Source organism: Adiantum capillus-veneris, chromosome 2 (assembly GCF_014529385.1).
Source record: "Adiantum capillus-veneris isolate H3 chromosome 2, ASM1452938v2, whole genome shotgun sequence".
Taxonomy (NCBI): Eukaryota; Viridiplantae; Streptophyta; class Polypodiopsida; order Polypodiales; family Pteridaceae; genus Adiantum; species Adiantum capillus-veneris.
This window is the reverse complement of record NC_140932.1, coordinates 17,322,475-17,349,448: the sequence shown is the minus strand read 5'-3', so window position 1 is coordinate 17,349,448 and position 26,974 is coordinate 17,322,475. Positions and strand designations below refer to the sequence as shown.

Here is a 26,974-nt window from a genome sequence, read left to right as displayed (position 1 = left end):
GCATGACCAGCCACCTATTAGGCCTATTCTTGACCCTCAGGATGCACCACATATGGCTGAAAATCTAGATAATCCAATGGTGTTTGAGCCAGATGATGTTGGGCAGCAAATTGAGGCTCCTAAAGGGCATTTGCAACCACGAAACAATGCTGAAAATGGTGCTGAAAAGGATGTACAGCAGCCCATTGTTGATGATTTTATCATGCCACCTGATGTAGACCCATTACCGGATAATGTGGATCATTGGGTGAGGCGGTCTACTCGTCCAAGATGGACTGTGAGTAGATATGATCCCTCTTTGCATTGCGTTATGTTGATAGATGAGGGAGAGCCCCTTACGTATAAAGAGGCAAAGACATGTGAACACAGCGACAAGTGGGAGCTTGCTATGCAGGAAGAGATTAAAGCTTTGCATGCTAATCATACTTGGGATTTGGTGGAATTGCCCAACGGAAGGAAGGCTATTCCTAACAAATGAGCTTCTATTGAGCATACATACAAAATGTCATGTAAAGCTCTTCCTTCACATCACCATGCAAGAAAGTGGTATGTACATCCATTTGGTCCAATTCCAAATCAAGGGCAGCCACTATGGCAAACAATACACGCAAAGTGGTCATCTTCACTACAGGAGAGAACACTTCCTGAAAGTCGATGCCCTTGGTTTGAACATATCCCTTTGCAACCAGCCTGCTGAAACAATCATGTAGACAATCGTACAAGAAGTTTGCCCGCTTCATGCTCAAACAGCTCTATGTGGATGATATGTTAATAGCTGCAAAGAAAAGAAGCATTGTTGATGCTCATAAAGAGCAGCTGAAATCTGCATTTTCAATGAAAGACCTTGGGGCAGCTGAACATATACTTGGAGTGACGGTTAGAAGGCAAAGGGACCAGTGCATATTGTATTTGTCGCAAGAAAAGTACATTGAAAAGGTGCTGGACAGATTTAAACATGGCTGAAGCAAAGCCTCTTGGCGTGCCATTACAACCATATGTCAAAATCTCCAAGGATGATTGTCCCAAGTCAAAAGAAGAAGCCAATGACATGCAAAGTGTGCCTTATGCTTTAGCTTGTGGTTCACTTATGTATGCTATGGTTGCTACTAGGCCTGACATAGCCCATGCAGTGGGAGTTGTGAGCCGGTTTATGGCTAATCCAAGCAGGTTGCATTGGGATGCAGTGAAGTCCATTATGAGGTACTTGAAAGGGACTAAACACAAATGCCTCTGCTATGGTAAAGGACCATTGGAGTTGAAGGGAATTTGTGACTCTGACATGGCTGGTGATGTGGATACACGGAAATCCACAAGTGGTTATGTGTTTACTCTTGCAGGAGGTGTTGTTTCATGGTGTTCTAGATTGCAAAAGATCGTTGCATTGTCTACTACAGAGGCTAAATATATTTCAGCCACTGAGGCTTCCAAAGAAGCCATTTGGTTAGCACGTCTATGCAGTGATTGTGGTTTGCCTGACAAGGCACCTATGATTGGTTGTGATAGCCAGAGTGCCATATGTCTGGCAAAGAATGCCATGTTTCATGCACGCACAAAGCATATTCATGAGCAGTATCACTTCATTCGAGAAGTGCTTGAGGATGGCCTTATTACATTGGTTAAGGTCCATACATCACAAAATCCAACAGATGCTCTCACTAAGTGCTTACCCAAAGCACAACATCAGCTATGCATACAGATGGTGGGAGTCACGTAGCTTAAAGGCACCACTTTATGCCTTTAAGTGGGAGGTTGTTGGGTTAAAGGCCCAAACGACCCCCTTTTGTGTATATTTTTAAAGGTTACTAACCTTTGGCCAAGTTCACATTGAACTTGGCCACTAACTTAAAAATGGTCCCATACTTTAATACAAGGTAGGATTCGTACGTACGTACGGACGGATCTATACGGTACGGTACGTCCGTACCGTACGGTACCGTACCGTACGGATTCATGCAGTATGGGTTTTTTTTTTTTTTTTTTTTTTGGACCGCAGTGTTGTGGGTAATATGTGGAAATAAACCCTATTGTGGCAGGAATTTTTGGTTTGCCCTTCTTTAGCCTTATCCCAACACCTAGTTTTGTAGACATTTCGACACAACTTGCATTTATAGAGCACACACGAACGTCATTGCGGTGGTGAATATAGGAGGGCAAGCACGAGGGCAAGCACGATCAGGAACTCGTATGAAAGCTTTGCCTTGGTTTATAGAATAGTGAACTAACATCCTTGGAGTGATACTTATGAATTTTTTATCAAGTATAGACCGTATTGTAGGTTTTTGGAATTTTTTATAAAAAAAACCTATGAATTTTACGTACCTAACAACTCTATCCATTCGGTACTACGTACAGGTCGTACCGAATACGTACCGTACCTTACATACCTTACCACCTTGCTTTAATAAAGGGAATGAGAGCCAAATTCATACTCTCAACTATTCCCCTTACGAAAACGTCTATTCCCCTTACGAAAACGTGCAGCCTCTCTCTCTCTCCTATGTCGATTTCTCACACCCCCATCTCTGCAGATCATCGCCTCCTCTCCAAGCCTCAAGCCTTGCACATCTTCTCGTGCTCTATCACTTGCACACATTGCTACGCACTCATCATTCTACTGGGAAATTGGAATCAAATCAATCGTTATGATCTTTTGGACATGCAGGAGGTAACTCTCCTGGTAAGCCTTCAAGGAAACAATCACCTTGAGCTTGCAGAAATTCTTGTCGTTCCTTGTGAAGGTCAAACATTCAAGGAGATCAAAAAAACTGGATTTCATCAAGTGGGACAGACTCACCTTTCAGTTTTACATCAAGTGCAATCTCTTTGCCCTTCTCTCATTTCTTCAAGATGGCCTTCCTTGCCCTATAATCGACCACGGCGCTATTCTTATGGAAACAAGGGATTCCTAGGAGGAGGTGACACCCTTCCAAAGGCATGATGTAAAAGTCCTTGCGCCCTAAATACCCCTGACAACTAGAACAACCTCAACCGGTGGCCCCATTTCCTCGGGCGTAGTTCCAACTCGAGCCACCAATTTGGTTGAAGTTGGCCTTGGCTCCACTATCAAAGAAGATAAGGGCTTCTTGGTCTCGCACTTCGCCCCATTTCCTCGGACGTACTTCCAAATCGAGCCGCCAATTTGGTTGAAGTTCGCCTTGGCTCCTCCATCAAAGAAGATAAGGGCTTCTTGGTCTCGCACTTTGCCCCATGCTCTGTAAAGTTCGGTGTTTTTTTTTTCATTTGATGAGGGTCAACAATCCCCACAAAATCTCATACCAACCTTGCTTTCGCCTTTACTTCTCTTCTGCGCTCAGCTACTGCTCTGTAACTCTCAAGCTTATCTTCTGGTGGTCCTCTAGTTCCTCTTCTTTTCAAGAGTTCTGTCCAACTCTTTCTGTGAGTACAGGTTTTGCTTGTTTGCACTCGATTGTCGATTCAGCTTGACCTGAGAGGAGAATCTATGGCCTCATGCCATGTCGAGTAAATCTCATCAATCGGGTGATTCTTCAAGTGTTCGCAAAGCTCGGATACTTGATCAATCTTTTTACACATATGTCAACCTACAGTTGACATTTGTACTCCGTTCTGGCAAACTTTTCCGCCAAGAATTTGTCCAAATCTTCGTTCTTTTCTTCAGTTCTCCAGACAGATTTCAACTTTTCTTTGCCTACCCACCAAGAAGTGTTATCTCTGTCAGATTCTCCGCGAGTACCTATGCGTAATCTTTATGGCTTATGCCCTGTAAGACAAAGCGATGAAAACGGAAGTGCATCCGATGTCACAAACTGCTGACGTGTCAAGCCACTGAAGAATGGAGCCAACCTCCAGATCCCGGCCGAGGAGCCTAAACCCTAAGTGAAGAAGCAGAAGCAATGTAACAAACTGCTGACGTATCAAAGCCTAAAGAATGGAGCCAACTTACACATGCCGGCCGAGGGGCCTAAACCCTAAGAAGAACAAGTAACAGAAGAAGAAGTCCTACCAACTTATGGGGACCCCATTCGATGGGGCCCCAAGTGACAAAGAATATAAATAAAGCAAGATTCACACACACACACAAGAATTGCGAAGCTGGCTGATGACGTGGCAAATTTTCAAAAATCACACTAGCTGATGATGTGGCATGCAGTATGGATTTCCACGTTTTGCGATGATTGCTAACGTGGCAAGTTGTACGGATTTCCGTGATTTACGCTGGCACCTTTTTGGCTTTGCTTTTGGACCAAACACTTTTGAATTTGAAGTCTTTTTACTGTAAACTGCTTTTGGGGCCTAGGGCCTTTAAATATGAGGTTAGGGCTCATTCTCTGGCATGCTTCCTGGCGAAGGTGCAGAGTCTGGAGTATCGGCTTGTACTGGGTTGATGCAATATAAAGAAATACCGAAAGGGGCGCCAAGGTTTGGGGCCAATACTCTCTCGGGTGGAATTCCACCATTCTGTGTCGCGTGTCGTCTCTCTCTCTCTCTCTCTCTCTCTCTCTCTCTCTCTCTCTCTCTCTCTCTCTCTCTCTCTCTCTCTCTCTCTCTCTCTCTCTCTCTTCAATTGTTAATAAAGTGCTAAAAGTCTGTTCAATCTGTTCTTTTTATTGGCACGTGGTGCCCGTCTTGTGACAGTGGTATCAGAGCATCAAGCATGTGCTTTTTTGACCCTAAACCGGTCCCACAAAAGAACAGACAGAGCAAACCAGAGACATCTGGAATTTATTCGAAATATGTTGTAATCGCGGACGATTACTCTCTTTCAAGAAGGGGAGATGTAACAAACTGCTGACGTGTCAAAGCCTAAAGAATGGAGCCAACTTACAAATGTTGGCCGAGGGGCCTAAACCCTAAGAAGAACAAGTAACAGAAGAAGTCCTACCAGCTTATGGGGACCCCGTCCAATGGGGCCCCAAGTGACATAAAGAATTAAAATAAAGCAGGACACACACACACACACACACACACACACACACACACACACACACACACAAGAATTGCGAAGCTGGCTGATGATGTGGCAGATTTCCAAAAATCACGCTGGCTGATGACGTGGCATGCTTTAGGGATTTCCGTGTTTTGCGTTGATTGCTGACGTGGAAGGCTGTACGGATTTCCATGATTTACGTTGGCAGCTTTTTGGCTTTGCTTTTGGACCAGATGCTTTTGAGTTTGAAGGCTTTTGCGGCTCTGAGTAGGCAATGTCGCCACTCAGTAAGAGCATGGATAACCGTCAAAAGCTCTCTCATAAATTTGTGATGTCAATTCCGACCTTGAAAACAATCGACTCTCATAGGCAATCACATGGCCTTCTTGCATTAAGACCGCACCCAAACTATGACCACAAGCATCACAATATACTTCGAATGACTTTTGCAAATCTAACAAAGTCAAAACTGGTCCTGCAATCAATTTCTCTTTCAAAGTCTGAAAGGCAATCACCTTTGTGGGTCCCCACAAGAAAGGGACACCTTTCTGTGTCAAGATATGCAAAGGGAAAGCAACCTCTGCAAACTTCCTAATAAATTGCCGATAGTAAGAACATAAGCCCAAGAAGCTTCTAACTTCATGAACATTCTTCAAATCGGGCCAATCACGTATAGTCTCAATCTTGGCCAGGTCCATCTATACTCCTGCTGCGGAGACGATGTGTCCCAAAAAGTGCATCTCCGATAAGAAAAAATCACTCTTCTTGGCATTGATCACCAACTTTGTGATCTCGCAATGCCTGAAAGATCTGTAGCAAATGTTGTCTATGTTTTGCCTCATCCTTGGAGAAGACTAAAATGTCATCAAAGAAAGTGCCAACAAAAGATATGTACTCTCTGAAAATCTTGTCCATCATTCGATTAAAAGTCGTTGGAGCATTGGTAAGGCCAAAAGGCATCACCAAAAATTCATATAAATCGAAGCTCGTCCAAAAAGTTGTCTTGTAGACATCTCTCGGCACGATTCGAATCTGATGATATCCGCTCTTCAAATCGATCCTGCTGAAACAAGAGGATCCCTGTAGTCGATCAAGAATATCATCGATCCTTGGAATCAAAAAATCTGATGGTGATTTTATATTGAGCTCTATAATCAATGTACATTCTCCAAGATCCGTCTTTCTTTAAAACCAACAACACCGGAGAGCAGTAAGGTGAAGTACTCGGCTGGATAAGACACTTTTCCAAGAGGTCTTTCACTTGGTTCATAATCTCTTCATTCTGGGCTCGGCTCACACGGTAAGGTGGTTGGTTCGATGGTGTGCTTCCAAGTATCATATCAATAGTATGATCCTCAGGACGAGTTGGTGTCAACTCGCCAGGCAAGCCCTCAGAAAAGCAATCGGCATGAGTGTGGAGAAAATCTTGGCGTTCTTTATCAAGTTCCGACATATTTGTCATATGTTCATCATTAAACTCTTTCAAAAAGATGGAGCAAACAAACAGTCTGGATTTCATTAATTTCAAAATAGCCGAAGCCGATACAATAGAAACATACTTGCCCTTCAATTTCACATCAAGTACAATTTTTCGGCCCTTTTCATTAGTCAATATTACTTTCTTCACCCGATAATCGACCACGGCATTGTTCTTATGGTACCAAGGGACTCCCAGGAGGACAACACACCCTTCCAAGGGCATTATGTAGAAGTCCTCGTGCCCCAGATACCCCTAACAATGTAATCGATGTTTGTCAATGACAGGTGTAATGGCCACGTCCCGTCCGAGTGCCGCTAGAAATATCTCTGCTTGTGGTCCCATCCGATCAAGTGTAATCTCGAGTCGCGCCGCCAATTCAGGTGAAATGAAGTTGGCCTTGGCTCCTCCATCAAAGAAAATCAAGGCTTCTTGATCTTTTACTTTGCTCCAAGCTTGGCAAAGTTTTGTACTTTCATCAATCGTGCTTGGGTCAATACCCATGCAATCTGGAACTTGTACTGCTTTCATCTTGCCTTTTCGTCCACGTTCCTCAGCTTCTCTCAAACTCTCTGGCATGTCTTCATTTTGTTCTTACTGTGCCTTTTTAGGACACTTCGTGGAGACATGCCCATGTTCCCCACATCCAAAACACTTCCCCTCTTTGATGCAGTTGGCCCTCTCTCGAAGAGTGAGGCGGGGTTGTGAATCCTTGTCTTTCTTTTCTTGGGAACTCTCTCTCTTTCTACTTTCATTATTGGACGTCTGTTGGGTTCTCTGAGTCAAGATCTCATTTGTAGGGTAGGTCAAATTGCCCAAATGTATGGCAAAACCCCGTTTTGTAGGACCCATAAATTCTTGAATAGAATTTGACTTTTGTTCCAAGCAGTAGTCTCAGATCTCTGTAGGAAGTTCGCAACAAAACCGCTCAATTTGTTCTTTAAATGAGACCTTAAATGAAGAAGCTGGTAGAAAAGAGCTCCAAAATCTCTCGCAATACGAGTCCAAAGAATCTCCCTTGGTCATCCGAAGATAATTGTGAGCAATTCGTATATCTCGTTAATACTCCCAAGTCAGCCAAGAAGAAATAAAAAGCCTTTTGAATTTCAACCATTTAACCGGAGCTTCCTTTCTCAGTAGAAGGGTGGACCACCATGTTCGAGCATTTCCCTTGAAGAAAGAGGTAGCCCTCTGAATCTTGGAGTGCTCCGAGTAATGCCCTCCAAAGAAAGCTATATCAAACTGCTGTATGAAGGCCTAAGCCCTCAGAGCATCTCGAAATCCAAAAAAAAGAGTCAAACTTAATTGATTGTCCACCTTCTTTGAATTCTCTTACTTTCTTGCTTTTATCTTCGAAGAAGTCATATTGGTTGGCTTTTAAAAATGCTTCTTCTTTGCGTAAAGCATGTGATCGTCGGAGTCCGAACTATCTGAAGATGAGTCCTCTGTAGAACTATCGGAAACTAGGAGAAATTTAGGCTTCTTTGCCTTTTTCTTGCCCTTTCCGAAGCTTAGCTTTTTACTTTGCTTTTTCCGTTTTTGTCTTCTTCGCTCGAGTCAGAAGAGCTAGAAGGCCTGTCGGAAGAAGAAGAAGAAGAAGAACTGGGTAGTCCTTCAAATCGTACACGCTTCTTCTGCTTTCTTGCCCGATGCAAAAGTAGATTGACGTCCCAAATAACCCGGAAAGTCAGTTCATTTCTTCTACTTAATATCGTGCTTTTTGACTTTATTGCTCGCGTCCAAAAGCCGGTTGATCTGTGCCTGAACCACCTCTTGTAATTCTTGCTCTGTAAACATCCTCGGAGAAGGAGGTTTCTTGAGTGCCGGTTTGATGGGTGACTCTGTGACCGAAGGATTGCTGAGTCAACAATTTTGCAAACTTTGGATCCTTCGCAATGTTAATCATAATCTTTGTTGCGTCGTAAACCAATTGTCGACGTTCCATCTCTTCAATCTTAGGTCGAGGTGGGCCGCACTCTTCATGAGAATCTTCTTCGTGATCTCCTCCAGCATTCCCAAATGCAGAAGAAGTCGACTGATCTCCATTGGAATCCATAAGTGTCGCGAGAAAAGGACCGGATTTCTCGATAGAAGAGAAATCGGCCATGCTCTGATACCACTGTAACAAACTTGGACACCCTAAGTCAAGATTCTACCGCGACACAGCAAAGATTCACTTCAAAATAGTCACAATTTCACAATTGAGTCGACACGGCCCGGCGTAGTTCCATGCCTAGAGATATTGGCCCCAAAGACTTATTGATACAAGGAATGCCCAAAAGCAGAGCCCCACAAAGCATTAACTCAAAAGCTTCTTACTCAAAAGCATTGGGTCCAAAAGCTTTTAGAAATTAAAGCATTCAAGCCCCAAAAGCATCTCAACGCAAATTCAAAAAATCCGTACGGCTGTGTCAGCGTGAAAAGCGAAAATCCGTACAGTTGTTCGTATGCACTGAGTTTCTGTCATGACTCTGAAGATCAAGGGCAGACTCAACCATATAGTGAAGCCTAGCACTAAAAGAATAAATAAAGTTGGGACCAACACACACACTCAGAAGAATGTGCAGCCAATTGATGACGTGGCAAGTTGTACGGATTTCCACAGTTTGAGTTGTTTTGGGCAGGATGCTTTGTGAAACCAAATGCTTTTGAGTTTGAAGCTTTTCATGTAACTGCTTTCCAAGGCCAAGGGACTTTAAATATGTTGTCACGTGACATATCTAACCCTATGTGTACGTGGACAAGCTATTTCATGACAAGGGTTCAGTTCAGTTCAGTCAATCTAGAATAGGAAGTGATCTGGCACTTTTGTGAGTCTATTCGCAGACCGTGCATGTCCAAACACTTAGAATAGATGCATATCCTCTGGTTGCACACAACATGGTCATCAGATTTCCATCAGAACCCATCAATAGCATTTTTACAGTGCATAGACCTATTTTCCCTATTTTAGTCAATTTTCACTTATTATTTTCAAGTGACTTTTGTTGGGAACTAGGTAGGGCAAATTTAGCAAGCAAGTATATAAGCAAACCTAGCGCTAGCATTGTCTGGCAAAAGAGGTAGCAAGAGCTTCGGTTCAACAAGCACCTTCTCAACAAGACCCCCCACCGGTGGTAAACCTAGCGTTTTCAGCCAAGGACCAAAGATCAGCTACCGTTCTCACTTGCAAGTAGAACCTCCAACGTTTTTGCATCGCAGATCCAAACCGGCATTAGCAGAAGCAACAGATCAACCCTAGCGTTAGCAGATTCCACAGCAACACAGCAGATCAGCCCTAGCGTCAACAGATTTCCCACAACATACAGTTTTCAGCCCTAGCGTTTTTTGTTTGCAAATCAGCCTCGGCGTTTTGCAATTCCATCGCGATAAAATCAACAGTAGCACCAACGTTTTCAGTTTTCAGCAGTTAGAAACCGCAATCGAAGTCCCGAACCTCGCAATTCTCACCTTCTCGCAGCAGATCCTCGCCACACGGTCAGATCCAACGTAGTTTGCAGATTCAGCCCGAAAAACGCAGATTTCAGCATCTGCATTTTCAGCGCGTCGTCGTTGCATCGTCATCATCGACATTGTCACCGACATAGAGTCAGAATTCAGCAAATAAAGATTTGCAGATTTCAACCATTAGCGTTTTCAGATTTCAGCCCATCTCGTCGTCATCCTCATCGTCGTTGACATCGTCAGCAAGTCCAAAGCATTGTAGAGATTTGTGCAATCAATAGTAGACCGCTCTCGCCATAGAGAGTGGGGCCTTCGGAGGAGGGTTTCTATCTCGGTCTCAGCACCTTCATTCACAGCGTCATTCACTTTGTTTGTGATCATTTGCACTCTCTCACTAAAGGAACAGAAAGCTCTCCCTTCCGTAAGTAAAAAGTAACCTTGAGCACAATTCAAATTAACTCACAGAACAAAAGATAGACCACACGGCCTGGCGTAGTTCTATGCCAAGAGGTATTGACCCCAAAACCTGGCGCCCCTTTCGGTATTTACTTTTACATTAATCTGTGTGCAAAGTACAATTGAGCCCACGGGTGCTCACTCTCGGTCTCTACGTCCAGATGCTCTGAGAAGTGAGCCCCTAAGGCCACTTATAAAGATTACATAGGGTTGCCAAAAGCAGTGCCCCAAAAACTCAAAGTCAAAAGCAATTGATTCCCAAAAGCAACTGGTCTTCAAAAACTGTCAAAAGCAGTCAACATAATTTGCGAAAAAGTCTGTACGCTGCCACGTCTGCATGTCAACGCGTTCTACGGAGATCCGTACGCTACCACGTCAACATGTCAACGCATAATGCGGCCGTCCATATAGTGCCGCATCAGCCTATCGACGCATTTTTTGGGCAACCCGCAGGGTGTGTTTATGTCCGCGTGGCTCTGCCACATCACCAGTTTGTAACATACCCCGCTCTTGAAAGAATTGTAATCGCCCTCGATTACACATGCAAAACAGACAGAGGCCATAAATTGTCTTAGTAGACGTTGATTGTTAGTATCGACGTACTAGACACAACACATCTAACACTTGTACAAAACGACAATCACATCATAGGACATCACATGGCAAATCACAAACAAATTCATTCAAAAACTCAGACCATGACCATCGGTAACGTATTTAGTAATCGCATCTACATCCATTCCAAACCTCCCTGATGCCCGATTAACTAATCCTTATTGCAAGTAAAAATCAATCATATTCATTTTCGGGAATTCCTATCATAAAGTCATACAGCAGAATACTACTCAACCCATTAGTATCCCTGAAGGCTGAAACCCAAAGGGGACGTCAATGACTCTATTCAAAATCAAGGTAATCCGTTGACATTCAAAATCGGGGTAATCCATTGAGAAAGGAGCGGAGTGACTCCCCTCTTGTGCAAACCCGCTGCACTAATTTCACCCTCGCTTAAGGAGTTATATCGAAGTAGACTATGCTAATCCGAATGCTTCAAGGTAAAGTTCCAAAATCTAGGGGGAGTATCTGCTAGGTCCTCCTCCTCCGTTCAATTTGCATCCAATGCAAGATAGTTCTTGAATTTAATCAAGAACCGCCTAATCACTTTATCTTTTATCTTTCTGTCTTTGTGTGCCAAAATCTCTTCTGGAACAAGTATCTTCTCGCTTTCCTCCACTTCAGGTTGCTCATCAGGCTCCCATCGTAGGGCACATCACATTTAAAAGGCTTCAACAGACTCACATGAAATGCATTGTGAATCTTTCAAGTATCGGGTAGCTTGAGTCTAAAGGAGGCATCATTTATCTTTTCTTTTATCTGGAAAGGGCCATAATACCTCATGCTGAGCTTTGGAAAAAGCCGCTCCTTTCCCTTTTTCTTTCTTAGGCATGCTTCTCAAAACGTAAAGCACCCAATCGTCTTCCTTTAATTTCAAATATTGTTGATGTCAATCTGCTGTCTTTTTATGTCATTCTTGAGATTTCGCTAAAGCCTCCCGGACCTTGGCAAATGTAGTGTCCAAGTCCCTCGTGTACTAATCGGCTTCAAAAATCTTATCTTTAGTGCTAAGAAAGGGTGGAACCTTCGGAGCACCTTCAATGATCCCAAATGGCGCCTTCCCGTCGAAGAGTGGATCGTGTTATTGTAGGCAAATTTCACCAAGGGCAAAAAAAATTCCCATTGAGTCTTCTGATCAGAAATGTAAGACTTTAATAAATCCAGTACAACTCGATTTGCAATCTCGGATTGCCCATCTATCTACGGGTGGAATGATGATGAGAACTGCAACCGTGTGCCAATGTTCTCCCAAATAGCCCTCTAAAACAAACTCGTGAATGGGGGATGGATGGGGGATCTCTGTCGGAGAATATTGTCTCAGGCATGCCATGTAGTCTAAAAATCTGTGCAATGAACAATCTCGCTAAATGATCCGGCTTGACTATTTTCTTCACTGGAATGAAGTGAGCTTGCTTGCTAAATCTATCGATGACAGTCCAAATGCCATCATGCCCACTCTGTGTCTTCGAGAGATCAAAAATGAAATCCACTGCAATACTTTCCTAGAGGCGGGTGGAAATGGGTAAAGGCTGTAATAATCCATGTGCCTTATGTCTGTCAAACTTGACCTTGCATACTAAACAACTACGTACATAGTCATCCACATCTTTCTTGAGTCTCGGCCAAAAGAAGTAACACTCCATACCTTTCAAGGTGGTGTTGATGTCGCGGTGACCCATAAAAGGTAGACAATAGCACTCAGTCAAAACCTTTTCCCTCAACAGCTGTGTGACGCACAACATCGTTTCTTCATCAAGTAGCCATCCCATACGGAATATCCCGCTACTACCTCCCCATTCTGTATTCGAGTGAATACATTGGAAAAATCTGAATCTGTGGCATACTGATCAACCATGACCTCGAAGCTTCTATGATGAATCGCGGAAATAGCCAAGATGAGGGGCTTCTGAGACAAAGCATTTGCCACCAAGTTTCTATGTCCCTGAACATATACGATCTGGAAGTGAAACTGTGACAACATGTTAGCCCACCTCATCTGCTTTTCCGAGAGCTACTTCTGTGACAAGAAGTAGTGTAAACTCTGACAATCAATGAAGACGGTGAAATCGGCTCCCTGTAGGTAATGTCACCCCTGAGTAAGAGCATGGATCACTGCCAAAAACTCTCATAAATCTGTGTTGTCAATTTTAGCCTTGAAACAATCGGCTTTCATAGGCAATGACATGGCCTTCTTGCATTAAGACCGCTCCCAGACTACGACCACAAGCGTCACAATATACTTCAAATGACTATTGCAAATCCGGCAAAGTCAACACTGGTCCAATAGTCAGTTTTTCTTTAAGTGTCTCAAAGGCAGTCACCTTTGTCGATCCCCACGAGAAAGGAACTTTTTCCTGTGTCAATATGTGCAAAGGAGAAGCTACCTCTGCAAACTTTTGAATGAACCGCCGATAGTAAGAACACAAGCACAAGAAGCTTTTAACTTCATGAACATTCTTCAACTTTGGCCAATCATGTATAGTCTCAATCTTGGCTGGGTCCATCTGTACTCCTGTTGCTGAGATGATGTGTCCCAAAAAGTGTATCTCAGGCAAGAAAAATTTCACTCTTTTTGGCATTGATAACTAGCTTGTGATCACGCAATGCTTGAAAGACATGTAGGAGATGGTGACGATGTTCTGCTTCATCCTCGACGAAGGCTATAATGTCATCAAAGAGAGTGCTAACAAAAGATTGATACACTCGGAAAATCCTATCCATCATTCAGTTGAAAGTCGTTGGAGCATTGGTAAGGCCAAATGGCATCACCAAAAATTCATATAAACCAGACATCTCTTGGAGCGATTATGATCTGATGATATCCGCTTTTCAAATCAATCCTGCTGAAACAAGAGGATCCTTGAAGTCGCTCAAGAATATCATCGATCCTTGGAATCGAAAATCTGTTTTTGATAGTGATTTTATTGAGAGCTATGTAAGCAATGCACATTCTCCAAGATCCGTCTTTCTTAAATACCAACAACACCGGAGAGCAGTAGAGTGAAGTACTTGCCTGCATAAGACCCTTTTCCAAAAGTTTTTTCACTTGATTCATGATCTCTTCATTGTGGGCTCGAATAACACGATAAGGTGACCGGTTCGGTGGTGTGCTTCCCAGAATCAGATCATTAGTGTGATCCTCAGGACGAGATGGGGGCAACTCGCCTAGCACGCCCTCAGAGAAACAATCAACACACGAGTGAAGAAAATCTTGGCATTCTTTGTCAAGCTCAGACATGTCCGTTCTATGTTCATCATTTAACTCTTTCAAGTAGATGGAGTAAACAAAGAAACTAGATTTTATTAAGTTGGAAATGGCCGCAGCCGATACAATAGGGACGGACTCGCCCTTCAGTTTTACATCAAGTACAATTGTTCGACCCTTTTTATTCGTCAAGGTTGCTTTCTTTGCTCGATAGTCGACCACCGCACTGTTCTTATGATACCAAGGGACTCCTAGGAGGACGTCACAGCCTTTCAAAGACAAAAATGTAGTTGTTCTCGTGCCCTAAAGACCCCTGACAATGCAACCAAAGTTTGCTAATGATAGGTGTAATGGCTATGTCCCGTCCGGGCGCCGCTAGAACTACCTCTGTTGGTCATCCCATGTTGTCGGGTGTAATCTCGAGCCGTGCCGCCAATTCAAGTGAAACAAAGTTGGCCTTGGCTCCTCCATCGAAGAAAATCAAGGCTTCTTGACCTTTCACTTTGCCCCAAGCTCGACAAAGTTCTATACTTTCATCAATCAGGCTTGGGTCAGTACCCATGCAATCTGGTACCAATCCTGCTTTCATCTTGCCTTTTTTGCCATGTTCCTCTACTGCTCTCGAACTCTCTGGCCTATCTTCAGTCGGTCCTTGCGGTGCCTTTTTGGGGCACTTTGCGGAGATGTGCCCTTGTTCCCCGACACCAAAACACTTCCCCTCTCTGATATAGTTTGCTCTTTCTCGAAGAGTCGGTCGAGGTCGTGCACCTTAATCCTTCTTTTCTTGGGAACTCTTTTTCTTTCTACTTTCATTGTTGGAGGTCTGTCGGGTTCTCTCAGTCAGAATCTCATCAGTGGGATAAGTCAAATTTTCCGAATGTATCGAGAAACCTCGTTTCACATGACCCATTAATTCTTGGATAGGATTTGACTTTTGTTCCAGGCAGTAGTCTCGGATCTCTGTAGGGAGTCCGCAACAAAACCGCTCAATCTGTTCCTTAAAAGAGACCTTCTTAGATGAAGAGGTTGGTAGAAAAGATTCCCAAAACTCTCGCAATAAGCGTCCAAAGAATCTCCCCTGGTCATCCGAAGATGGTTCCAATCGTTTCATATATCCCGTTCGTACTCCCAAGTCAGCCAAGAAGAAATAAAGAGCCTTCTAAATTTCAACCACTTGATTGGAGCTTCTTTCCTCAGAAGAAGAGTGGACCACCATGTTCGAGCATTGCCTTTTAGAAAAGATGCAACCCTCCTAATCTTGGAGTGCTCTCAGTAGTGTCCTCCAAAGAAGGCTATGTCAAACTGCTGGATAAAGGCCAAAGTCTTCGGAGCATCTCGGAGCCCAAAAAAGGATTCAAATTTTATCGATTGTCCATCTTCTTTAAATTCTTTTGCTTTCTTGCTCATCTTCAAGGAAGTCATATTGGTTGGCTCTGTCAAAGTGTTTCTTTGCTGCATAAAACATATGGTCGTCGAAGTCCGAACTGTCAGAGGATGACTCCTCCGTAGAGCTATCAGAAACTGGGCGAAATCTGGTTTTCTTTGCCTTTTTCTTGCTCTTTCCGAAGCTTTGCTTTTTGCTTCACTTTTTTCCCTCCTTGTCCTCCTCGCTCGAGTCCAGAGAGCTAGAAGAATTGTCAGAAGAGGAGGAAGAAGAAGAACTGGGTAGTCGGTCCTTCAAATCATACACGCTTCTTTTGCTTTCTTGCAGATGCAAAAGAAGATTGACAACCCAAATAACCTATTCAGTGGTTGGGACATCACAATGCAACAAAAATCCTCACATATGCATAGTACAAGACATATAAACATAAAGTCGCCGATGAACACTCCCCTGACAAATAACCATCCAAGTCCTGACAATGAGCTGTTCAACGACTCCCTCATCACTCCTCCCGCAAATAACCTAAAAAGGTCCGGTGTCGGGGGATAATTGTGCGAAAGGTGAGCCGGGAAGGAACCGGGCCCCTGGCTGTGAGAGGTGTGGGGAAAAGAGATGCAGCAAGCACAATTAACAAGACAGAGCTCAAAACAAACGGTTCTCTTAATCCCAATTAATCAACAGTAATCATCATTAATCAATCATTGATGGAGGCTTAATGCTCCTTACAAGATAAAACCTGACTTAAACCAAGTGCTAATGAAGAAAAGTGATAATGACTGCTTAACTTTGCCTTCTGCTACTTCACGTTATGGCTTAAGAACTTCCTCTTCCAATGGCCATCTGATTTGTCTTCAAGAATTGAATGGGTTTAGGCTCGGCTAATGGTTTAAGATTAAGCTCAGAGATTAAGAATATAGAGATTAGGCATCAATTAAGAAGCTTATCGTGATCCACTTAGGCTTGGTTTGATTCGAATGCTTAGAATAGGATTAGGATGACTAATGAAGGTTAACCTCGAGAAATTGAATGGCTAATCAATGCTTGAAAGCTTTGGCTTGGCTTAAAGGGATTAATCTTAGAATCAGAAGCTCGAGATTAAGCTAAGCACAAGGAGATTAAGATTACCTTCGCTTAGGCTTGGCTCGGTTCAAGAGATTAGGCATCGGCTCAGCTCCGTGGATCCTGCAGGCTGCAATTCCTTACTTGCTTTAATCCTTGACAAGCTTCTTCTCAAGTTTCGACCTCCATCTTCCTTGCTTGCATTAATCCTTGACAAGCTTCTTCTCAAGTTTCGATCTCCATCTTCCTTGCTTGCATGCCTTGCCGAGAACTAGCTCGAGAGAGAGAGAGAGAGATCTTCTCTTCAGCTACGGCTTCGGGAGAAATTGAATGGCTGATCAAGCTTGAAAGCTTTGGCTAATGAGGTTTAGAGTAGGTTAATGATAGCTTAAGGGCTTTGGTTTCAACGGATCAAACAAGCTTGAATTAAGCTTAAGGCTAAGAAGAATCCACGAGAGTTGGCTTAGAGAGCTTAGAGAGGTTTTGAGTACGGGATTAGAGAGATTTGGCTTATGGCTTCGAGAGCTTCGGAATCAAAAGCTTGGCTTCTAATCATGGCTTATGTGGTTAAGAGTAGGTTAAGAGAGCCTATGAGCCTTGGCTTCCTCTTTCGGAGAGAGGAACTCAACAAGAAGATGATGATCCCCGAGTCCCTAGAGCCGTCCCCTTTTGTTTGCATGCTAACCTTTCTATTTTTGGCCTACCCATTAGCGACATCGCTAATGGGTAGCCACCCTGTGACGTGGCAAGCTTTGGATTTTTAGCAACGCGGAATCCTGCCTCGTTGGTGCCAAATCACAGCGCAAGGAGCTTCTGAGCAAGTCCCGTCTCTAACGCGAGCTCATCCGAGCCTTCACGCGGCCTGCGCGAGCAAAACTTCCCCGCTTCCTCCTCTGTTCGCTGCCGCCCCGTCATCTCCTTCCTTCCCCTTCACATTTAGGTTAAATAAAAACTTTTTTACCCTTTGTTTGGGTGGGCGGCAGGTCTTAAAAGCATGGCTTGGACAGCCTTAGGCTTTTTGGGTAGCCAAGGCCTTGTAAGGGCACCACATTTGGCATATCGGGCAGTCCATTGCTAAGCTTCCCAATGGCGGCATCCGGGCATACCTACCGGCCATACAATGTTGGTACACATGTCGGCTAAGGCAATGCCAAGTTTTCCCTTCATTGACGCCCATTAGTAATGTAAGGCAATGTAAGGCCTAACATTTATCACAAATGTCGGGCAAGCATTGTCGAACACAATATCTTCCTCCAATTGCCATCGATTAGCAATATCGTCATGAATAGAATCTTCCTGCAAGAAGCAAGTGTAAGTGATTGCTTTTGGAGAGTTCACCCGTCAAGGTTGGGCATGTAAAAAAAAATGCTTCCGCATCGGCCCTTATTTGGCATACACATCGGGCACCGCACTACATTGAGCCAAATGAATGTGAATGATCAGGGCGACCAGGGCGGTTCGAACCCGACCCCGGGTGATACTTTAACGGCCAATAACTTGGCAACCGTAAACCCGATCTCCGATTTGAAAAGACCGACATGCTCCCCAAAGTGAGCATTTCAACCTGATGCATTCATACCAATTTTGTCCCCTCAACTGCAATTGCCCAATCCGGTACGGATCTGCTACTGACTCAACTTAAAATTGTCATAACTTCTTATCCATAGCTCTGATTGACGAGCCGTAAAGACAGGCATGTAGAGCTTTTTGAGTACTTCAACTTGGATTAATAAAATCCCAACTATAACCACTTCAAGAATACTCATTGTTTAGCATTACCAAGACATCTTCTGGCTCTTAGAGCTGCATCTAGCACACTTTTAGCTTATAAATTGGCTTGTTAGCAAGCCCTTATAACTGTTGATTAATCATGTAGGATTCAAATACTCTTGATTGGCATTCCTTTGTTCTTTTTCTTGTCATGGGAGCGGAGCAGCACGACACCGGGCCATGAGATATAGACGCCTTTTACAACCAAACGTATCCCAAACCGCAGTCTGCGTCATTTGGAGGTGCTGAGAGTAACGATTGCTCAGACTTCTTAATACTCTTCTCGTAAATAACCATCCAGGTCCGTGCCATGAGTAACAACAACAATACTCCCTCCGTAAATAACCACAAGGGTTCGGGCCATGAGTAAAAATAGCACTTTTCAAACATCCAATAATCCCTGCGCAAATAACCACAACGATCCGGGCCATGAGTATGAATGAGCAAGCATTCTTAAGCATCATTTGTCAATAGTACACCCAGGAGTAAAATCCCCAATTGAAACCAGTATTAAAGCCAGAGTCAAACAATTCAAAGCGACACCAAGACATGTTTAAAACAGAAACCATCCATTTCAAACAAAGGATCACCAAACAAGTTCCACACACAACTCAAAACTTAAAAAGCAATCTCCACATCAATCGAGCTCGAAAAGTTGATTGACCTTCCATCGTAAAACCTGCACCAAAAATTAGGGTTAGGTTCCTTCCATAAGGTCGTAGCCGACCGCAGCATGATCCACAAACTCTTGAATAATCGAAATAAGCCTCGACAAGCAATGTTCCTATGGCGGTGATGATAGTCCCAAGACTTGGCAATCGCACTGGATCTCCAAGGTTTTTAGCTCGAAAAGAGATACCTATTGAGAGATGTTGAATAGGCTTTCCATGGCAAGCATTTTAGGATACCACTGCCAAAAGTTGCACTTCGAAGAAAGATGTCAAAAACCATATAACTTCAGATAAAAATTTTCTTTAAAGCTTGCCAAGTTCTTAGAGTGTGCGGCTTGGTAGCTATAGGCATCAACATCTGCATAGCACTGCTTTTGGGAAAAACAATGACTCGAAACAAATGTTGGATCCTTCTCCGGCAAGTAATCTTTTTGGATTACGCCTAGTAAGACATGAGCGGTGAGACGGAAGCGCGCCTGATGTGCAATGAAGTAAGGGTGGGAGTGGCTAATAAGTCCGGGGTCGGGACCCGAAGATACTTCAAATAAAATTACATTAGTCACTGGTCTACTCTGTCGGCTCTTTTGTAGGACCGGTATGCTTTCAAAAAAGCACACGCCTGATGCTCTGATACCACTGTCACAAGACGGGCACCACGTGCCAATGGAAAAGAACAAACTGAACATACTTTTAGCACTTCAATAACAACTGAACTGAAAGAGAGAGAGAGAGAGAGAGAGAGAGAGAGAGAGCATGCGACAAGAAATGGCAAAATTCCACCCCAGAGAGTATTAGCCCCAGACCTTGGCGTCCCTTTAGTTATTTCTTTATATTACTTGAACTCAATACAATGCCGATACTCGTGCTCTGCACCTTCTCACTGAAGCGTGCCAACGAATGAGCCTTAGCCTCATATTTAAAGGCCCTAGGCCCAAAAGCAGTTTACATGAAAAGCCTTAAACTCAAAAGCAATTGACCCAAAACGCATCTTGCCCCAAAAAGCAACCAAGCACAATTTACGAAAATCCATACAACTCCCACATTAGTAGGCCATTGCGAAATCCGGAAATCCATACAATTTGTCACGTCAACAGGCAAGCGTGGATTGCAAAAATCAGTACAATTTGCTGCGTCAATAGGCCAACGTGAATTGCGAAAATCCATACATTTGCCGCCGCTTTTGCTTCTTTACTTAGGGTTTAGGCCCCTCGGCCGAAATCTGCAAGTCAGCTTCGTTCTTCAGTGGCTTGACACGTCAACAATTTGTAACATTGTTCGCCTTAAATAGCTGCACAACTTGCCATTGCACATAGGATTATGCCCCTTGAGCATAGTAAACGCGACTATCAAGATCAATCGTATGAAGTTGATGAAAGATGTGAAGATGATTTGGGACTACCTTTCTTCCCTGAGTGACAAAGTTTCTTCTATAAAGCGAATAGCTTGGAGGTGCAGTGGAGGCCTTGAATGCATTGAGAGTATCAGTAATCACGTTATATTTGGAAGTGACACTTACCACATGGAGCAAGCACTCCTCCAAGCATCAAGCCACCCAAAAATGCTTGACACGAGGAGGATATCCAATATTACAATATCGTCAATCTCATTTGCAAGAGTCCACTCGGCTAGCATTGGTATTTTCGCACCGATGTGTCGAGCCCGAGTGTGGGTCACGAATCACAAGGCTATTGCCAGAAGATTGGAAGTCGAAGGAGCAACCCCAAATTATCATGGCTCCCAATAGCATAGCAGCTGACATGCCATATAATATATTGCAGTATAAATATTACGTAAACTAGACATCTTTTTCGAGGACCCCAAATAAATAACATGGTTTATTCATCATAGAATTTTCTTGCATAGGCCTAGGTATTTGAACAAGTCGGATGCCATGCATAACAAGGCCCAGAAGTCACCAGTGAACTCAAGAGGCACGAGAGAAAATTTGAGCCAAGTATCAAGCACTTAGCAAGAAACTTCAGCATCACATGCCTTCTCAGAGCTCTTAAGAGACACCTCTGAGGTACGTCATCCTAAACCCTAGCTTTCACTACGATGGGTTTAGTATCTTCCTATAGTTGGGCATATGTGTAATCTACAGCATGGTAGGATTAGGATGCATGAGACTCGGACTCGATTATACAGCCATTGCATCAGGTATGTTGTTCCACCAATGATATACACAGACATGGACACACTAACAATGTTTGTATTATGCACCAGTATGGCCTTTTCCAAACATTGAAAAATAATCGATATTCTATTCCTCTAGCAAATTGAGAGAATGGAGAAAACGAAAGCATTGATAGACCAATACTAAAGCGGAGTAAGGTTACCATCCAAATCCTCACTCAGATTTTCACCACAGCAAGACCCAATATGTGATTTAAAAGTTTTAAAGACGTAAGAACCATCTGCTACCAAGAGGGTAGAGTCCACTTGGTATGGTCTAGTTGCCTTTTTCGTACAATAGTTGACCCCAAAAAAAATAAAAGTGCTGAAAATAGCAGCTGGACGAACCAACATCATCTGCCAGCCATACCCCGCATCTACTGGCAATCAAATATGTATTTTGTTATTTTGGAATAGACGAAAAACATTGATTGAAATTTTGTTATTCTGGAATAGACAAAAAATTTGCTTGATACCCTTGCATGCCAATCAGTGCTATCGTGTCAAACAAACAGCCTAGCTAACCACAACTAAACCAAGCTTCAAAAAAACCTGGAAGCGTCTGCATCTGCAGCTCGTAAGAAGGCAACCAATGCATCCAATGCCTTCTCCTGTACAGGTGCATTTGAGTCCGAGACCGCCTTTTTAAACAAAGGTCCTGACAAGCACATGATGCATGAATTGATGACGAGACCACGTAGAGCTATCAGGATTAAAAGGAAGGTTGGCAATTCCAATCAGGAAGGAGGGCAGCGAGAGAGCTCACCAAACTCCTTTAAGCGAGGGTCTTTAGGATCCATGATCCCATCGCAGACAGCAGCCAAGTCAATGTTGGCATCATTCCGCACTTTCCAGTTCTTGTGAGAGAGGCGGTCCTCCCACGGCAGCTTCTTGGCATCCTTGAGCAGCTTCTCGTCCTCGGACATGGCGAACTTCAAGTACGTGCAGATCGATGAAAAGGAGGTGGCATTCAAAGACGAGCCAAATGCCAAGGATTACCTGCACGCGATCTTGAAATGGCGTGCTGGGGAAGGAATTAAAAAAACCCTAGCAGAGATCTGGTGGCAAAGCAGGCCCTTGCAGAGAAAGCTTGGAATGTCTCTACTTTCCTACTCTTTTGAGAGAGGAAGGTACGAGAGGGGAGGGAGCTCCGCAGCGAGAATGAGAGAGAAGGGAGAGAAAAAGGGCGAGGGAGGCAATGCTGCTGCACACATACACACACACAGTGTGTTGAGAGGGGAACAAATTTTTCCTTATTTACACGATCTTTATTATCGGGTCCAATGGTATTAAACATCCTTTTTTTCTTCCCCCCCAAAACATTGAAATGGAAAATGCCGCTCCAGCCTCCCCCTCTCCACGTGGCATCCCGCCCTGTACATTTTGATGTGTACACCGTGACCTACCTAGCCTAGCCTAGTTGTTTTTTTCTGATGGTGCTTCCAAGTTTGTGTTCCACTAGCCTAGCGTTAGCAATGGTTAAGCAAGCTAGGAGCAGACCCTTTACGTTGGGGTAAGGGTTGAGAGGCAGGCATTTTCCATGTGTAATGGGATGGGAGTGAAGGGAGTGACGATGCAAACAAGTTGGCACAGATCCAGAGGTGCATTAGGTCTGACAAAAAAACAAGGCTGGCGTGGCATAGCTCTAATCACACCCCGTCTCTCATCTCGAACTCAAAACCTTTGCGCAACCGAGAGTGCTAGTCTAGCGAAGAGTATCGTGCACGTTTGTAGATTTCCTATTGTGCAACTATGACTACATCCATACGCAACCCATATCGGATGATGTGTCCACTCATCCAATGGTCAACTCTCCTAAGTGTTAGCTTAGATGATCCCCCAGCTTTTTTGTTCAATGCTAACTCTCTCCCTTGATTGCTCGACCCAGATTCAATGATGGTGTTGGTCTTGATAAGAGTTTAAGAAGCCCTCAAAGTTGCAAGAGTTGTATAATGTGAACCCAAGGTCTATCATTTCATTCTCAAGCACATTAGATCGCACCTTCACATTTTGATCTATGTTGGAATTAGGGTTGCAGGGAAACACGCACGGCTTGGAGAAGACGAAGGAAGCCAAAGGCACACAACAGAGAGTGTATTACGTAGTGTGCAATGGACAAATAAGATAGCCCTAGAGTGATGGGCGTATATACAATGCACGGGGGGAAAAACCTCCTACTGAGGGAAAAAATGCCTCACACACATCATTACCACAAGTGTATGGTAACAAATCCCCCCTGGGAGTGATGCGGTGAACGAGAGCTGGCACATAAAGTATAGGGAAGTGCCATGCCCTAAGGATATGATCGATCCACAAAGGGGAGTAAGCCCAAAGCTCTGTGGAAAGCTTTGAACTTCTCACGAGACAATGCCTTTGTGAAAAGGTCTACAAGGTTGTCTTGTGTTGGCACATAAGCCAAGCTGATCTCTCTTGCTGAGAGTCTCTCCCTGAGATAGTGGTAATGCACCTCAATGTGCTTTGTGCGAGCATGAAAAACTGGGTTCCTCACAACTGCCAATGACTGTTAGTGTAGATGATGTTGCTAGTGTCCTGTCCAACACTCAAATCAGCCATAAGGCGTCTGAGCCACACACTCAAACGTAACTGTGAAGAGTTCCTTGTACTCAGGCCTCACAACTGGAAGTGGCCACAGTTGGTTGCTTCTTGCTCAACCATGATATGCATGAGCTGTCGAGCATGAAACAGAAACTACTTGAGGACACTCGCGTGTCAAAACAACCAGCCCAATTTGAATCCGAAAAAGCCTCTATGTCCAAGTAATGATGCAACAGCCCCAAATCTTTCATCTTGAAAGTAGCATTCAAATCATTCTTAAATTCAGCGATATGTGCCTCATTTGGACAAGTGATCAGCAAATCATCCACACATAAAACGATGATGAGAAGTACATCGCCCTCACGCTTTACATACAAAGTGCTATTTGTTGGACTGTTTCGAAAGTCTTTGTTTGACCAAATGAGAGTCATCTTTCTCATACCAAGCACGAGGAGCTTGCATCAACCCACACAAAGCTTTCTTACATTTGCACACTTTATCCTATTGTCCTTTCTTGACAGAATCGCGAGACTGTGTTACATAAACTTCCTAAATATGGCACCATTCAAGAAAGTAGTAACAATGTCTGATTGATGTACATCCCAACCAAAATGAGCTACCAATGCACATAGAAAATGCACAGTACTCATACAACAAAATCGCGAAGCTGCGTTACATAAACTTCCTCAAATATGGTACCATTCAAGAAAGCAGTAACAATGTTTGATTGAGATACATCCCAACCAAAATAGCTACCAATGCACATAGAAAATGCACAGTACTCATATAACAAGTGGGAGCAAAGTCTCTTCATAATCTATGCCTTTCTGATGCGCATAGCCTTTTGCAACAAGTCGAGCCTTATAGCGATCAATTTCACCATCCGCCTTACACTTCAACTTGTAAACCCACCTCGTATCAATGGCTTTTTGCCATGAGAAAATCACATAAAGTCCATGTGTCAATTTCTATAAGTGCATCATATTCTAATTGAATGGCAGCCATCTAATTTTTAGAATTTTGTGCTTCATCAAAAGACAGAGGTTCCTTGTGTGCGTCTGTCGCACGTGTCAATGCAAGGAACTTGCCGATACACTGTGTGCGAGCCACAAATGGCTCCAAGCACACAACAAGCCTAAACTAGTAAGCTCAAAGATGGCGATGGTGTGTCACTCACCGCCCTACGCTTGCTGTCGTGGAGGATTCCTCGCCGCGAAGAAGAGGGAGACACCGCTACGCCATGCTCAACCACCTCGCCGCGTCGTGCCGCCGCAATGCTCTCTCTCTCTCTCTCACACACGCATACACACACACACACAAGGAGATGAAGAAGAAGAAGATGGAGATGGAGCAATAGCACTCTTCAATTGCACAAATGAGAGAATGAGTGAATTTTTGGTTTAGTCGACTTTTATATGAGTTCGCCCCATCCACACTTGGGCGCCCATGATTAGCCAACTGATCCCTTGAATGTTCCAGTTAGAGTGCGCCTTCTCATCGGCAATCACTCCTACCCTTTTCCTATTGGATCGACAAGCCCGATACCTGACTCTACCAAATAAATAATACAGCGTCCATCGTAGGTGATAGGAATGTGCGTGAGGGTTAACATGCCCCCCTTCCTGATGTAAATTCCGTCCTCGGAAGCTATTGAGTTGAAGCTCGTTCGTTGAGGTGGAAGAGCATTTGAGATGAATGTCCTTAGCCTTCTTCAGTCACTGCAAAATCAAACAACATTGGCACAGTAATTGCATTCTCATATACAATTAAAAAGCATATGCATTTTTAGGCAGACAAATTGATTGGTAGCATAATTCTAAACTATTTGTCAGCAATAAACATTAATTTCAATATAATCAAATGCATAAACAGTTGTAAGGGTAAAAATTAAACAAGCCTGAGGTCGTTAATTTAACGGTCGAAAGGCACAAAAGATCGACTATTAATACCATGGGCAAGCTTCTCAATTTTCTCTGGTCACTTAAGTTGTTTAATCGCGAGAGCCAAGTATTTCATGTCTGAGGGCTGACTAGAGGCTATACCTAGAAGACCTTGTAGTTAAGCTATGATAAAAGGAATTGCTCATGAAATCATTGCGTGACTTATTTACTTTTCTTTGACCCCCCAAAGTCTTTTCACATTATTTCAATTTTGATGTGTGTGCTTATTTTGTATGCCTTGGGTTTTTTGTTTTTCAAGGAAAAGCGCCCACACTGGGAACCTCTAGGGCTCTAGTACCATAGGCGATACATGTGAGTGAAGTACCCAATCAAGCTGAGATTTCTCTTCCAGCTTAAGATTTTACATTGTGGCACTTTGATTTTATTTTATTTTTGTTCGTGCTCAGCATTTTAATTTTGTGACTTTGGGGGGTCATATAACATTGTTACCCTCCCCAGGCTCATCACACTAGTAACTCCCTTTATAATACTTAAGCTAAAGGTCAATAGGGACTAAGCCCACTAGAAAGCCCTAGTACATTTCACACAATGCTGTTTAAATCGGATTAAGAACCTAAGTAACCATTGATTATTAGGAAGGCATTCCCCATGGTATTAAGAGAAGATCTCTAACACCTATCTTGGTCAAACTAGCTTAGTCGGACTACTTGATTTTTAAAACTAGACAAGTGATTATGACAGAAAAATTACATTGAATTTATGTTTGGTACTAAGCAAATGCGTTGAATATTATGCTACCAATCACAATTAAAGCAGACAAACATAGATGCAAAAAAGATAAGGAACAATGCTAATGGACAAGAAACACCTGTTTGTGTTGATGATCGCACTTGATTTGAAAAGTGGATGAGAGAAAGATTCTATGAAGGTCCAAATCCTAACCACAGCAACGTTTCTGTACACACTAGGAAACACAAAGAATACCTCTAGGAGGCACATCAGTGGGAAAAGGCACCAACACTTATTGAACACAATTAAAAAACATAAGGAACCCTAATCTAATTATTTGAACTCCCCCTAGAGAGTCAAGGGAATAGGATATTGTAGAGATTGGGGGGAAACCCTAAGGCTAAACCCCTATACTCGTCGTTGAGAAAAACAAAGTCATCATCCGTGAGACCATATGTGCGATCCGTATAATCATGTAAATCTTCTTCATCATCAGAGGCACCAATGTTTACTAAGAAGGTCACTAGACGCCTATAGTCATCTTGGTCAAAAGGATAGGCTTGTGCAGTGGGAGATACACTCTCTACTAAGTACGGATCAGTCGTGGTCAAGAGACGTATCAGCCATTC

General features: G+C 43.4%; 1 protein-coding gene across 1 annotated transcript in view; it reads right to left on the bottom strand.

The window, feature by feature from the left end:
• Window positions 1-22,403, bottom strand: part of MOR1 (ARM repeat superfamily protein) — an 84,292-nt gene extending 61,889 nt beyond the window's left edge. Inside the window, exons 1-2 of the mRNA XM_086484007.1 lie at window positions 21,926-22,403; window positions 21,712-21,817 (exon numbers count right to left, since the gene is read on the bottom strand). Of these exons, the coding sequence (XP_086340133.1) occupies window positions 21,712-21,817; window positions 21,926-22,085 (266 nt within the window). The 5' untranslated portion in view covers window positions 22,086-22,403. The remainder of the gene's footprint in view (window positions 1-21,711; window positions 21,818-21,925) is intronic.
• Window positions 22,404-26,974: the final 4,571 nt, after the last annotated feature.